This window comes from Lytechinus pictus, chromosome 8 (genome assembly GCF_037042905.1).
Source record: "Lytechinus pictus isolate F3 Inbred chromosome 8, Lp3.0, whole genome shotgun sequence".
NCBI lineage: Eukaryota > Metazoa > Echinodermata > Echinoidea > Temnopleuroida > Toxopneustidae > Lytechinus > Lytechinus pictus.
Genome location: NC_087252.1, coordinates 10,545,163 through 10,560,815, shown reverse-complemented (window position 1 = coordinate 10,560,815; position 15,653 = coordinate 10,545,163). Strand labels below are relative to the sequence as shown.

Genomic DNA, 15,653 nt, shown 5'->3' with positions numbered 1-15,653 from the left:
AGAAAATAACATAATCTATAGACTATGTGCTTTCAAAGCTTAAAGGGATGGTCCGGGCTGAAAATATTTATAGCTTAATAAATAGAGTAGAATTCACTGAGCAAAATGCCGAAAAATTTCATCAAAATCGAATAACAAAAACAAAGTTATTGAATTTCAAAGTTTAGCAATATTTTGTGAAAACAGTCGTCATGAATATTCATTAGATTAGGTGGGGAGATGATGTCACGTCCCCACTTGTTCTTTTGTATTTTATTATATCAAATTAGGTTTATTCAAATTTTTTCCTCCAAGAACTAGAAAAATTGGATTGACAACTGATTTACATTGTAGTGCATTAGATATTCATTGCTGCAACTTATTTCATTATAAGGGAGACATATTATTCACACAAGTATGAAATAATGAAAAAAAATATGACTTTATGTAATAACATAAGAAAAAGGAAAGTGGGGATGTGACATCATCAGCCCACCTAATGAATATTCATGACAACTGTTTTCACAAAATGTTGCTAAACTTTAAACTTCAATAACTTTCTTATTTGTTATCCGAATTTGATGAAATTTTTCGGCATTTTTCTCAGTGAATTCTACTCTATGTATTAAGATATAAATATTTTCAGCCCGGACCATCCTTTTAATTTGATTTTAATCAATTTTACCAATTTTAGTGCATGAAATACAAGTTTGGGTTTAAATTGATAAATAAACCCCCTGAACTGCTTATTTTTTTAATTGAGGAATTAAAGAATTTAATTTTGAGGAATTAAAAAATTTAAATATTTGTACAGTTTTTTGGTTAGTTTTGTTTTTTTTTCAATCATTTTTTAATGGAAATTATTGGCAATATTTTTCCAATCGTACAAATATTGATACAGGTACGAATGTTGGCGAAAAGTTCGCATTGGCTTTATACATGAAATCACGTTATTGAGCAATTCGGGGTCTGACATGCACTTGTGTAATATCATAATAGCATACCCATGCATGCATCCCAAAAATAGTCTTGAACAATATGGCATGGCCCTGTCGTGCTTATGGATTTATCATAGAAATTTTAGGGGGCCATTACGGTCCCCTTGGACTGTTAGGGTTAAAGGTCAAGTGCACCCCAGAAAAATGTTGATTTCAATCTGTAGAGAAAATTCAAACAAGCATACATGTAATGCTGAAAGTTTCGTCGAAATCAGATATAAAATAAGTTACATGTATGACATTGTAAAGTTTCGCTTTTATTCACAAAACAATAATAACATCTCAGTGATATGCAAATGAGAGAGTTGATGATGTCCCTCACTCACTATTTCTTTTGTTGTTATTGTTTGAACAATACAATTTCAATTTTTTCAGATGACCTACTTGACTGAACCAAAAAATGTTAAAACAATGGTAGTTCCATATGTTCAGGGAAGAATTAAACTTTATTTCACATGACAATGAGAAAATAACGAAATACAAAATAAATAGTGAGTGATGTCATCAGTCCCCTTCATTTGCATACCGACCAAGATGGGCATATAACTGTTTTGCAAAATTAAGCAAAACTTTATTATTTTGCATCTGATTTTGACGAAATTTTCAGCATACATTTTTCTTGGGGTGGACTTGTCTTTTAAGGTTTGCTTGCTGACTATTTTATACTGAATTTAAGTACTTTTCTTCATATTTACAAAGCGCAAAGTTTCACCTGCTTTTGTGTGTACCTCAAGAATACAATGTCAGTTTTACAGTCTATTTGTAAAATATTATGCTTGTGCAACACTTCCATTTCATTCAAGTTCCATATTTGAGCTTATTTTAAAGCACAACACTCATGTTTGTTATAATGAGAATATTCTTAATATAGATTGATGTGCACAATTGAACAAGAGGATTTCAAGGGACATGACAAAGGGATGGAGAAAGGGGGATAAGGGGGGGAAGAGAAAAAGAGTGGTGTCGAGAAAGAGATCTAGTTAGAAGAAAATAATGCGCCACTTAAGAAATAAAAGTATAAAAAAATATTCATCTAAAATCACATCCATGACCATGCATATTTATAACACACAAGTCTATGAGGTGTTTTAAAACACGTTTTTTTTGTAAAAAAAACGGGTGTTTTAAAACGCGTTTTAAAACATGTTTTAAAACACACCGTTTAAAACGTGCCAACCCTGGCAGCAGTGCTGATTTTGAAAACTACTATAACTCGCACAAGATGTTCAGTGATACTTGGTTACTCTTATTTCCACGTTTTATGAACTAGACCAATACACTTATAGAGATATGATGGCAATTCAACAAATACCCCCAACGTGGCCAAAGTTCTTTGACCTTACATGACCTTTGACCTTGATCATGTGACCTGAAACTTGCACAGGATGTTCAGTAATACTTGATTACTATTATGTCCAAGTTTCATGAATCAGATCCATAAACTTTCAAAGTTATGATGGTAATTCAACAGATACCCCCAATTCGGCCAAAGTTCATTGACCCTAAATGACCTTTGACCTTGGTCATGTGACGTGAAACTCATGCAGGATGTTCAGTATACAAATAATGAATGTGTATGCGTGCAATGGGAAGAATATTTTCATGAGATGAAAGATGTAAAGTTCCATTCAACGAGGCGTTAGCCGAGTTGAATGGAACTTTTAATCTTTCATCGAATGTAAATATTCTTTCCATTGCACAAATATTTGCATTCATTATTTGTTTTATATAACTCATATAAGTTACAAAGTTTTTTAAAATGTAAAAAAAGGAATAACAAGATAAAGATTAGGTTGGCCTATTTCCAGCAACTAATTTTTCTCTGATAATTGCTAGTCGGTGGATAACACCATGTATCGACAGCTCATCAGCCCTTTGCTTTCATGTTTGTGACGCGCATTGCTTCATGGATCTGAGTCGAGTGCGCACAGTCAGTTTGATCTGCGCTAACTTCATGCGCGCGAACACACACACACACATACACAATAATTAGACATACAAGGATTATACTGAGCGAGCGCTAGCGCGCGTACCGTGCAATGGAAAAATAAAAAATGCACGGTCACCGTGCAATGGAAAATTACAAAATGCACGCAGTAAAAAATGGACCAAATATTGAACACCTTTCAACCAATCAGATGGCAAGAATCTTCGTTTGAGTTATATAATGATACTTGATTAACCTTATGTATAAGTTTCATGAACTAGGTCCATATATTTTCTAAGTTATGATGACATTTCAAAAACTTAACCTTAGGTTAAGATTTTGATGTTGATTCCCCCAACATGGTCTAAGTTCATTGACCTTAAATGACCTTTGACCTTGGTCATGTGACATGAAACTCAGGCAGGATGTTCAGTAATACTTGATTAATCTTATGGCCAAGTTTCATGAACTAGGTCCATATACTTTCTAAGTTATGCTGTCATTTCAAAAACTTAACCTCAGGTTAAGATTTGGTGTTGACGCCGCCGCCGCCGTCGCCGTCGCCGTCGGAAAAGCGGCGCCTATAGTCTCACTCTGCTATGCAGGTGAGACAAAAATGTGAGTTAAATGTGGTATGGCAAGTTCCCCCAAGTCTGCGCAGTCCCCCTTGTCTGCGCACTCGCATATCTGCGCGATTCTATTATTAAGAAGATACGCAACGAACACAAACTTTACACATGCAATACATAGACAGGTATTCATAAAAAATATGACTCAAAATAGTGGGAAAATAATGAATTTAGGGCATTTCATGTGACGGCCACAAAATGCAGCCTTTCTCATCAAAATCCCCGAATCGTGTGCAAAGTGAATGAGTGCGCAGACATGGGGTACCTTTTTTTTTTCAATCTGAAAATGACTGCCCGAGGTTTTTTCAAGAAAATCCTATATTTTCTTTCATTTTTCATTGAGAAATTTGGTACACTTACTTGTCATAATAATATAAGGAACATTATTAACTGAAAGATTTTGTGAAATAAGAAGAAATTCATGTTAAATCTTAACTCAAATTGAATGTTAGGTGCGCAGACTTGGGGCCCACCATCATACTGACTGATTCTATAGCATTTTGTCGTCAATCTGATATAATTTATAAATATCTCACTTTTTTAGATCGATTTTAATCGATTTAAACAAAAAATTAAACAAAAGTTTAAATTTCCTCAAAAACTTTGGTCCGCTAAGTTAGGCCTAGGTCACATTTTTTAAAGAACGGTTTTCCAGCACAGCATGCATTCGTCGATGTGAATAGAATTTTGAGATCGCGATACCGGCGAAACGCCTTGACCTAGGCCTAGGCCTACTACACATTTTCTTCAATGATTTTACACTATAGTTTAGGACCTTGCCGTCAATGTGGTAACTATTTCTTGAATTGGTTTTGTATAAATTGTGAATATTTTGTGAACGAAATTAAGCCTGAACTTTGAAGTTTGGACACCCCATCATATATTAATATTATTTGGTCTTGGATAAAATGTGAATCTAGGCCTAGGTCTTATCATTAATCAATAATTTTAGGCTTACATTAACTTAGTTAGCTGATGAATATTTTTTACTTTTAAAATTTAAGTCCATGACCATGACCATGTCCATCAACGTTCAAAAATGACAAACATGACAAAATGAATGATCAATTCAAGGCTTTGGTGAGTTTGGCCTTTGAGTTTGACTTTGGACACCCCCATCAATTTTTTTCATCTTTAACAATGCTAAAAAAAAGGTAGGCTTACGTTCTCTCATTTTCAGCAAGTTGTCAAAATATATCGCTGCAAAGGCATAAATATTGTCAGGTTGATTCCTCAAGACTTCACGGGCCAATCCTTCCAGAAGATTTTGAAAACCTCTCGGAACTCGAAGTTTTGTGTTCGAAAAAGGCACAGCCATTTTCACTGGATATTCTTCAACTTTGTCCTTGAAAAGGAAATATTCAGCAAGACTGAAGTGAAGAGAGTTCTCGTTCACGCCTGTCGAATTAATGAATTGAATCGGTCCTAGATCTGATTGATGATTAACTTCAACTGCTTCGCTCACGTCTTTCGCCTTCTGCTGCAATGGCACGTTTGAGTTATCGCCGCTGGTAAGTTCCCCGGTCGGACAGCTTAGCGTATGCTTCGTCGTCCGATCCGATCCGCTGAACTTTCCCGTAGAATTCTTATCAAAACATCACAGCTCAGTGGTTCGCGAATGAAGCGCTGATCCGTCGTTAGGGAACTCGTGTCAGAGGTCAAAAATCAAGCGCCATCTACGTTATGAATTCGTAGACTGTCTTTTTTATTATTTTTTGTTTGCTTTTCCTAGCTGATTTCACATTTAAATAAATTGGCGGCGGCGGCACCAGGATTTTGTTGGGTTTTTTTTTGTGAAAGGGGGAGAAGGGCAAAAGAAAAACTGGGCGCATTTAAAATACATTCTTTTTTCATTTTTCAATTTTGGGGCAACTCTATACTGACGGCGGAAGGGGGGGGGGGGGCAAATGCCCCTGCAAAAGTAAAACCACCGACTCGTATATCCCTCACCCGATGTTAAATCAGCATCACGTTACGACCGAGAAAAAAATAGTAGAACATGGGAAGAGGAATTATTGTACAATAAAGGGGGAAAATCCACAAGAGCATACAACATGTTAAAGGACAAAACGAATTGTCAGCGGTATCGGGAAAATAAAGGCGCAATATTGTGAATTCTTATATTTCGTCACACTTATGGGAGCCAGCATGGGAGGAGGACTTTTACATGAAATTTGTTTGTAAACGTTTTGCAGCCGCCGCTAAATAAAATTAGGAAATAGGTCTATATATGAGCAGAAACTTTAAAAAAATAAATAAAAACAGGCCGGGATGATACCAGGTCATTTTTGCAGTGTAGGCTCAGTTCTCCACCCCTGTTATTTCAAACTTAATGGGCTGTAATTATTGTTCCTAATATAATATTGATTTAATTTTTAGTAGGGCCTAATAGCCTATATATATTATTTAGCATAAAATTCTAGCTTCGAAGTTGGTCGTGATGCTGTGATGTATCGACAATTTGGCACCATCCGTCACCCTTTTTGTATACCCAATTACTTATGAAATGCGACCATTAGGCCTATCACTTATCATATTGACGATGGTAACTATATTACAGTTGTCGATCACGAGCGTCACGGGTTCAAATCTCATGGTTTGGGGATTTTTTAAATGAGATATAAGAGGTTTTCACTCATAATAAGGGACCTATAGGCCTAAAAAGCATTTTCGCTTCCGGGACGGTATATCCACCCTGAGTAGAAAGCACAGGCCTTCTCTAGCTGTACGAGACCCCCATATTTGCAGGACTCAATAAAAAAAATCACCTCCCACTTCACATTGTAAATCTTTAAAATATCCATGCAGTTAAGAAGATATAGGGATATTACATCCCTATCTCATCTGCATGGATTTAAAAAAGTTCAGATTGCGCTTGGCACTCGATTAAATCTATTTTATCATTGGAATATATAGGACCACCCTCTTGATAAATTCATACAAATTGATTAGTCCTTAAATGTTTTCTGAATTTCCGGTTGACATGATTGATATGCGAACAAAATCGGCCTGGATAATTGAAAAACGCTGTTTAAATTCTAAACACGTCAATTATTGTTTATGTCCGCCACTCCAACAAAAGGTTCTATAACATTAAACACTTTTAATCTCTTTAAACAATTAATGGTGTGATGGGCTTAAACAACGTGGTTAAAATTTTTAAAAGCGCCTTTGGTGATCTAATAACGTTAACAAAATTGTGATATTCTACACCCTTTTACAGGAAATTTGCATTATCAACAAATAGTAGCGGAAACTCCGAGAAACGTGATGTATGAACAAAAATCCATTAATCAAAATTGATTTGGATTTTTTTTCACTTTTGTGACACTTCGCACATTCAAGCTGTTTTCCCTTAATTAAAAAAAAAATTGGTGTTTCGTCAACTCTAAATTTTCAATTTTGCAACGAAAGGTCATTCCAAAATTAGATTGAAAATCCGAAAATCGAATTTTGTATAAGCCCCTATAACCACAATCTTGTAGACAATTTCTAATAATTCTAAGGAAAATAGCGATAATCATTACGCCTATTTATTCTTAAAATCACTAAATTTTAGTGGGGATCGCCTCGTATGACTTTTTAAGGCGTGAATTGAAACATGGGGCAAAGAAGAAGAACGAAAGAAGAAATAGGAATAGAGAAAGGGGAAGTCTGGGTGGTGCAAATCTAGGTTCTTCTTTCCTTTTTCCTTCTCTTTGTATCCCTTTCCCCCTTCTTTTTCCTTTAACCTCTCCCTTTGTTTTCTCGATCCCTCTTTCCTCGTCCCTTTCCATTTTCTTTCTTTCTCCTTTCCCCTTTTTTCTTTCCCTCTCCCTTTTTTTTCTTTCATTTGTTTTCCTTCTCTCTCTTTTCCATTTTCCTCCTTTCCCCCCTTTTTTTTTTTTTTTTTTTTGGGGGGGGGAGAAGGCCCACTCTGTCCCATAAAAATGGATCAACACAAGTATAAGTCTAAAAACAACCTTCTTACATCACAGTTATTCCAGTCACACCAACACAATCGATACCAAACCGTCATTTGTAATATTATGATAGCTTTTGTCACTCTATTATAGAGTCATATTTGCCGGTGTGACTGATCATTAACGCAGAGCTGCCAAACATAATTGTCAAAAACATTATTCTTTATTTCATCTTATTTTCAAGCCTAAAAATCCAATTTTCTTCAAAATTTTGAAGAACATAACACCAACTTCATTCTTATAAGTATAAAAATCAAATTTCTAGGGGAAAAATCCTATTTGGTGTCATTTTCCCCTTAAAAATCCCATTAAATAGGATACAAGTCTACTTATTGGCAGCTCTTTTAAAGCCCATTTCCGACACTACTGAGAACAAACAAAGCGAGGAACATAATACATGATTCTGATCACAGTTGAAAGTTCTAGTTAATTCGGCTTTATTTTCTAAGATAAATTTGCACTCCAAGGTCCGACTTCACAAATGTTGTTTCAATAAGCCTGTTCACGGTTGTAAACTGCGCACGAGCAGAAAAAGGTCATTGGAGACAACAATGAAGGTGGCTTTCAAATTCACTGACATAGGCATTTGTGAATTGATGATTATTCATGTATTCCTTTCAAAATATTTATCACATCCAAGCTGAAGAGTAATAAATAGAGCCTTCATAATCACTGGTATTTGACAGTAGCCTAAACAATAGTCAAATGTGCCAAAGGCAGACAATAAAACAGATTTCCAAACTTTACCCCTGATGTACTTTTCTAGTCACTGGTCTATACAATGCCTTTTGTTCTTAGAATTTGAATACTCTACCGGTAAAGCTTACGCAACATCTACATTTGAAAATGATAGTGCTTATCCTAATGAAAAATCACAAAGGTCATTTGAGAAAAGTTGATCATGAGCTAACCGTGAACTGGCTTATTGTACTATGGTACAAAACCATGGACTAAAGCAGATAATTACACTTATTTCATTGAATATGCTTAAGAAAAGTCCAATTATAAATGCACGCTTTTGGCAAATGGTCTGTGAGTGCTAATTCAAGGTTGAATGAAGCATGATAATACAAGATTTGTGTAGTAGTCCATGGCTATATACAGTGCGTCCCAGAAAAAAACGAAACCGAGATTTAGCGATGATTTATCATAACTTAATCACAAATAAAATAGACAAATGACCTACCAATGTAAAGCTTAGAATCTCCTCTTTCATCTGATATTACTTAGATTATTCCTCATTCACGCATGAGTGAGCAAAAACAATTTGAAGGAAGGATACCAAAAACTAATTTGGCGGGGGGATATGAATTTCAAAAAGAAAATCACATGTCCTAAAAGTTCAATATCTGCTCTTTAATTTGATACCTCAATTACAGAAAATGGTCAAGAAATAACAAAGTTCTGGTTATTTGAAATAAGGCTTGAATTTCCATAATTTCATTAAGTAAACGTTTTCACCAGTTTCCCACAGAAGCTATCGCATGGTTAACAAAAGACTTTATGCATGGCTGATTGTAAACAAAACGGAGTGTCGAGTGAGTTTGAACGCTAGCCTGTAAAACCTCTTCATTTTATGAAATTATTGAAATTCAAGCCTTATTTCAAATAACCAGAACTTTGACTTTATTTCTTGACAATTTTCTGTAATTGAGGTATCAAATTAAAGAGCAGATATTGAACTTTTTTAAAATGTGATTTTCCTTTTGAAAGTCAGATACAACCCGCCAAATGACTTTTTGGTAGGTCATTTGTCTATTTTATTTGTGATTAAGTTATGATAAACCATCGCTAAATCTCGGTTTCGTTTTTTTCTGGGACACACTGTATAATGGGACAATTGGAACAATGTTTGTGAATTCAGGTCCATATGATTAATACATTTCTTTTCTTTTCTAAGTACATTATTTATATCGGTAAACATGTTATACTGATTGCCAATATATTTCTACTTTTTGTAGTGTAAAGTATTTTTAATAGAGTAAATTTGAAGAAAAAAACACATAAGCCTCTTTGTGTTGTATTATACAAATGTATGGTGCATCAATGTACTCTATATTTTTCAACATATCAATTATAATATTCATAATAAAAAAAACTTTATTACGTGTAAGGTTTGTTCTATTATTTTACTTCAACTTGCTAATCAGTTTGATGTTGACAAAACTAGAGACAAAGAAATATAAAAATGAAGATGGATAGGGGCATAAATAAATATTAATAGGCATTTATATAGCGCCATCTATCTAGAAATAATCTATTCCGAGGCGCATTGTTTATCATTATTATTACCCCGGCTTTAGCTCGAGCTGCCTCTCAGCGCTCAGTGCATTCAAGGAATTAATCCTGACGGGTACCCATTCACCTCACCTGGGTTGAGTGCAGCACAATGTGGATAAAATAGAAAGAGAGCAAGAGAGGGAAAGAGAAAGGGAGGGTAAGGTGAGAGACAGAGAGGGAGAGAGGATGAAGGAAAGGAAAGGAGTGAGAGATTGAGAGAAAAGAGAATGCAATTTGAAGGCATTGTAAATATACAAATACATGGATATTATCTACATACAAACATTAAAATACATCATCAACTATAAAATGTTTTAAAACTTTCTAAACCCTGAAATCTTTTGAAGCAGAACTCGCTGAAGAGCAACTATCGCCAAATTCTAGAGAATATATTGATAAATATGTATACGAATATCTAACCTAGATGAATGTGCTTAAAAACTGCAGTTGGAAACCTAAACTATATGGACAGTGGTGTTATAAACTACACCAGTTAGTGTTTAAGAGGACCACACTAATCAGCTTAATCACCAGTGTTAGTTCATGTTGTTAATTCAACTCCCATTGGAGTTCTTCTGTTAGTTATATCTATATTATAATGTAACACCATGTTGTATCTTTAACCCCAATGACCTGTATTCTGAACTTGGGTTTAAATTATACCATGGTCTAACTACCGAATATGTGCTAAAATTATGAGAATCCAAACGTCAAGATCTGTTCTCATGGTTGTATGTTTCTTATGTTGACTGTGCTCTTTCCTAATCCCTTAATGGTGAAGACAATTATCTTATTTATCCTTCCCGGACAATTGAGAGTGATTTGACAGTCAAATGAGCTGATACTATGAACTTCTACTTTTAGGGATTTATGTCACAATTGGCTATCCATAGTTAAATCACAACTTCGGACCAGATATTAAATTAAACCTGCGTTTAGAATTTGGGCTTAAGAGTGTAGGCCTCTTACAACACCGACTGGTGTTGCTTACAACACCCTAGATTTTACAGTGCAGTTTAAATGGAGATTCAACTTAAAAGCAAGCTGTTGAAACACACACTACCAGCAATGAAAGAAATCCATAAATGGATAAATAAGCAAAAATATGAGTTATTTACAATGAAAAATATATGCATTAACCTTATTAAGGGATGCTCTATACAAGATAATACAATTTTAGTCACTTTTCACCCTTCGGTGTTTAGCATGTTATGCTAAAAATACATTAGAAATGGGCCTTAAACTATTTTTTAATATACATACAACATAGTATAAACAACACATCAACAAAGTACATTCTTAATAGTACTACAATACTACAATACATGTGGTGTGAAGGAACATTATCATGTGGTAAATTTCAAGGGTAGAATATTATTTTTTTGTACTTTTAGTACATTAAGCATACTAGAAAATTACAGCATGTTTCCAATAAAATATTGTTCATGTTCTATGACAATGAACATTTTAAAATAATGACTTATACATCAATATGCACAATCAAACGAAGATAGTTTCACAAAGGAATAATGCAAAAGCTAAATCCTGTTTCGTATCGAGAATTGTGTTAATCCTCCCTGTTGCTCACTGAATCTAATGGATCTTGATTTAATTCTTTAGTATGACAAGTAGTCATGGTGAATGCATTACCTTTTGAAAATAGAACTCAGTAACATATTATGGCACTGACTATCAAAAGGGCATAACTATTTTATGTACAAAATCTATGAGAATAGCAACCTTCTGCATTTCGACTATATACAGTATTTGTTCATAAGGCACGTCTGGTGACCAAGGAAGCAACCAAGATTAGGAAGACCTGTTCACATTCAAAATATAATGTCATCTAAAATATCTATAGACAATAAAGGTATAATAAAGAGTAATGTAGGCAATATCAATTCCATGTAGCTTCTACATGGAAGAGGAATATATTTCCATGATAAAAGGAATATATAAGGAAATATAACAGACAGGCAAAGAGAGACAGACAGACAGGAAGATGGAGAGTGATAGTGAGAATGAAAGAAAGAAAGACAGAAAGAAAGACAGAAAGAAAGACAGACAGAAAGACAGACAGACAGAAAGAAACAAACAAACAAAGAGAGAGAGAGAGGTAATGATTTATAAATGTAGATCTAATGAGAAAAGGAATATATGGAGAAAGCAAGAGACAGTAAAAATATAAATCACAAGAAAGAGAGACAGAGACAGACAGGAAGATGGAGAGTGATAGTGAGACAGGAAGAAATAAAGAAAGAAGGAAAGAAAGAAACAAAGAGAGAGAGAGAGAGGTAATAAAGATTCATAAATGTAGAATATATAATAATGTAGAGTATATACCCATCTTATCTAATGAGAGAAGGAATATAGGGAGAAAATAAAAGACAGGAAAATGAGAAATCACGAGACAGGGAGAAAGAAAGAGAGACACAGGGAGAAAGAACAAGAGAGAGACAGAGGGAGATAGATAATATTCCAAGTCACTACATATTCAAATTTTCTATAAAAATGTATTGAAGCATCAAAAAAGGAGAAAACTGACCATTAAGCATTGGAAATAGACACAACAATTAAGTACAGAGTAGTTGGTGAAGAAGGGAGAGAGAGCATGAAAGAAAGAGAAAAGAGAAAGAGGGAAGTGAATCCTATGTACAAAAGAAAGATACACATATAGAACAATGGAAATTACATAAAAGGACAATTCTACACAAACTAGAAGAATAAAAACAAAGTGTCCATCTGACAAATAGTTGCAATTCATTCAATTTAAGATCAAATTCAGATCATTCTCAACTCTATCTCTTAAGTACACAAGTGAAAGCAATCGTAATTCAATTTTAAATCAATAGCAACTCCTTGTCCAACTGGCCCGAATAAGCCAAACAAAATTTCTCTATTGAAGTCACTGCAATAATACTGATAACTATCATTCAAACTAGAAAAAAAAAGTCAAGAATATAATACTTCATATATGTACAGTATCACAAGGCACTATGGCCTGTGGAAGATCACAATTTTGGAAGACATTTGTGATTTTGTTGCTTGTGCAATACAAGGCACTTTTAAACTTAACTACAACATTGGAATGTATTGCACAAGAGTATAATATAATGCTTACATCATAAATAAGTACTTTTCATATATTTACAACATACTCTTTAAAGTGTTTGAAAGTTGAAAAAAAAAGAAAGACAAAACTGTTAGACACTAAGGGGGTGTTAAAGGAAAATATCTGTAATCGACTGCAAATATTCTGGTGTCATTTTACAATTGATAGATCAATGTTAACTGTAGCAAAGCAGATTACACTGCTTGTTTCGCGAAGCAGATTAACAATCAATCACAAATTTGCAATTAATTTCAAAACATTTGATTGATTTAGGGACCAAAAATAGACTTACAATTGATCGCAAATTTTCTTGCAACACCCAATTAGTCTAGTACTAATATGATTTACAAGGGATGACAGATAACAAGAACATCTCAACTTTGATATATAAATAGGTACATTTGATACATTCTAGCATACATGTAAGTCTAAGGGAGAAGTTAGATACTTTGATTGTCTGGTGAAAGGGTCCCAAAATCTTTAATTTTTCTTTAAATATGGTCAAAATCATGAAAAAATGGCTCAATTAAATAATATCATTTCTTTGAACATTAAACACAATTAAAAGTTCCATCTGTGGGAGGATATCACAAATCTGAACATGATTCAGTATAAAAATATGGACATAACATAATCCTATACAAAACGCTGAAGAAAAATACGAACATAGCTCTTAACACAATTCTAAGCATTTCTTTGAACATAAATCTGAACGAAACCCTGAATACATCAGAACCCAGTAATAACTAACTTTCTTATATAACTCAACTCTCTAAAATAGAAAGAATTTGAATTTCCTTAGACATATCTTCAACAAACAATTGGACACGAAAAAACAATACAACACTCTGAACAAGACAATTTCTGTGTATACCTATATATTAATGACAATCATAGTGCACAAACATAGTCATATAAGTCATTCAAAGCGATAAAGTTTTAAAAGTGAAAGAATGCAAGAATCAATATTTTTCAAGTATTATACACGGAATTAACCATTTTGGCACATACACATGGTTTGATAACACACAGGACAGATGCATTATTTGATTTTTTCACAAAAAGGATGAATATAGGTGTAAACACATGTATGACAGGTCAGGCACCTAAATCACAAGCAACCACAGATGTGCCTTTCTCACAGGAGCCCTGCAGTGTTTTATTTATCATGGCTTCAGCTACATTCACACCAACGAAACCGAACCCAGACCGACCAAAGCTATTAGACTATTACCAATGGCACATCATTGGTCGGTTTGGGGTCAGTTTCATAAGTGAGACTGGGGCATAGGACACACATTTCATCATAGACAAATCAATAGGGAATCATACAAGTATTCTAACATCAAGGCCTCTGTAACACTACAGGTAGCAATGAATAGCAAATATGAAAGAACGCTTCTGATTGGTTCCTGGTCAGTATTTTGAACCAAATGCACCTGTAACATTGATCTTGATTGGTCAGCCCAATTAGCAATTGATCGCTAATCTTTGTGTAACATAGTCCAGTGGCCCGTCTTACAAAGAGTTGCAATTGATCCAATCAATCGCAACTATGGAGAGCCAGCAAAGTCAATATATAAAATACATGTTTGTTAAAAAAAATATCTAGATATGAATGTATATCCATAAATTCATTGATTTCTTGACAATTTGGGGTGTTCTTCTTTGTTTACAAAGGACATTTTGCAAATTTCCTGTAGAAAAAATTATGACGCTGATGGATTTCCATAGAGTTACGATTGATTGTATCAATCGCAACTCTTTGTAAGACGGGGCCCAGATGTCTGAAATTTCAGGAAATTAAGGGTCAGTGAGTCTCACAAGAAGTCAGTCAATACGTAATACCAATGTGAAAAAATAGAGCGGTCAAACATTTGCAGAAATTTTAATATTAATTACATGTAAATGATTTTTTTTTTACTGCAGCATGTCATGGGCTTAGATACAGGGATACAGTTGAAATTGATCAGAGGGTCTGGAAATCACTAAGAATATAACATTCTGTACTCATGATTGCTTAAGCCTTAAAATATGGCCTGATAATAAATTGCAGGGGTCTTAATTCAGGATTTGGCCTGAAAATTTACATCCCTCTTAAAAATAAATGTAAAGCAATAAAGAATAGGGATCATTTAGTGATATCAAACAATCAATAAATCAATCAATCAATCAAACAATCATATTGCACAGTTTACGGAAAGATCCAAATCACACAATGCATACTATACACATGATTATATAAAGTAGCAGGCGTGTTGTAAGTACTATTTCAGTGATATCCTTATTGCTGCAACATCGTTGTGACAACTCAAGACGAGGACCCACTTGTGCATGGAGACTCCAATGTTGCAGGATCCCGCTCAACACCTTGTGCTGATGATGTTGTTGTTGTGGTAGTGGTTGTACTAGTTGCAGCAACACTTAGGAGAGTTGTAGGTGATTGATTTGATTCTACATCTTCTTGCTGCTCTGTTGAGGCATCAGCATTGTTGTTGCTATTATTGTTGTTTATGTTTTTAGGTGTGTTGCTGCCTCCGAGGAATCCAAGGAACGTTGCAGCTGTGTACAGTGTCAGGAGACATACCATACATCCACTGGCAACCTGTACAGAGAGGGTAGCGAGGTACTTTGATGATTTGTTGAAGAGATTGGAACACTGCAAATTTCTTCATCATTTTTCACTACCACGTCAACCACAGACTGCAACGCCAATGCCACATCTTATTGTAAACATCACTATCTTTACCATGTGACAACTCATGA

The 15,653-nt window shown here is 34.5% G+C and overlaps 2 protein-coding genes across 2 annotated transcripts in view; both read right to left on the bottom strand.

Moving 5' to 3' along the window:
- Window positions 1-5,169, bottom strand: part of LOC129266334 (fibrous sheath CABYR-binding protein-like) — a 29,470-nt gene extending 24,301 nt beyond the window's left edge. Inside the window, exon 1 of the mRNA XM_054904177.2 lies at window positions 4,698-5,169. Coding sequence (XP_054760152.2) covers window positions 4,698-4,851 — 154 coding nt within the window. The 5' untranslated portion in view covers window positions 4,852-5,169. The remainder of the gene's footprint in view (window positions 1-4,697) is intronic.
- Window positions 5,170-11,159: 5,990 nt separating this feature from the next.
- LOC129266335 (protein sel-1 homolog 3-like) overlaps window positions 11,160-15,653 on the bottom strand; it is a 42,218-nt gene continuing 37,724 nt past the window's right edge. The window contains exon 22 of the mRNA XM_064103562.1: window positions 11,160-15,492. Coding sequence (XP_063959632.1) covers window positions 15,199-15,492 — 294 coding nt within the window. The 3' untranslated portion in view covers window positions 11,160-15,198. The remainder of the gene's footprint in view (window positions 15,493-15,653) is intronic.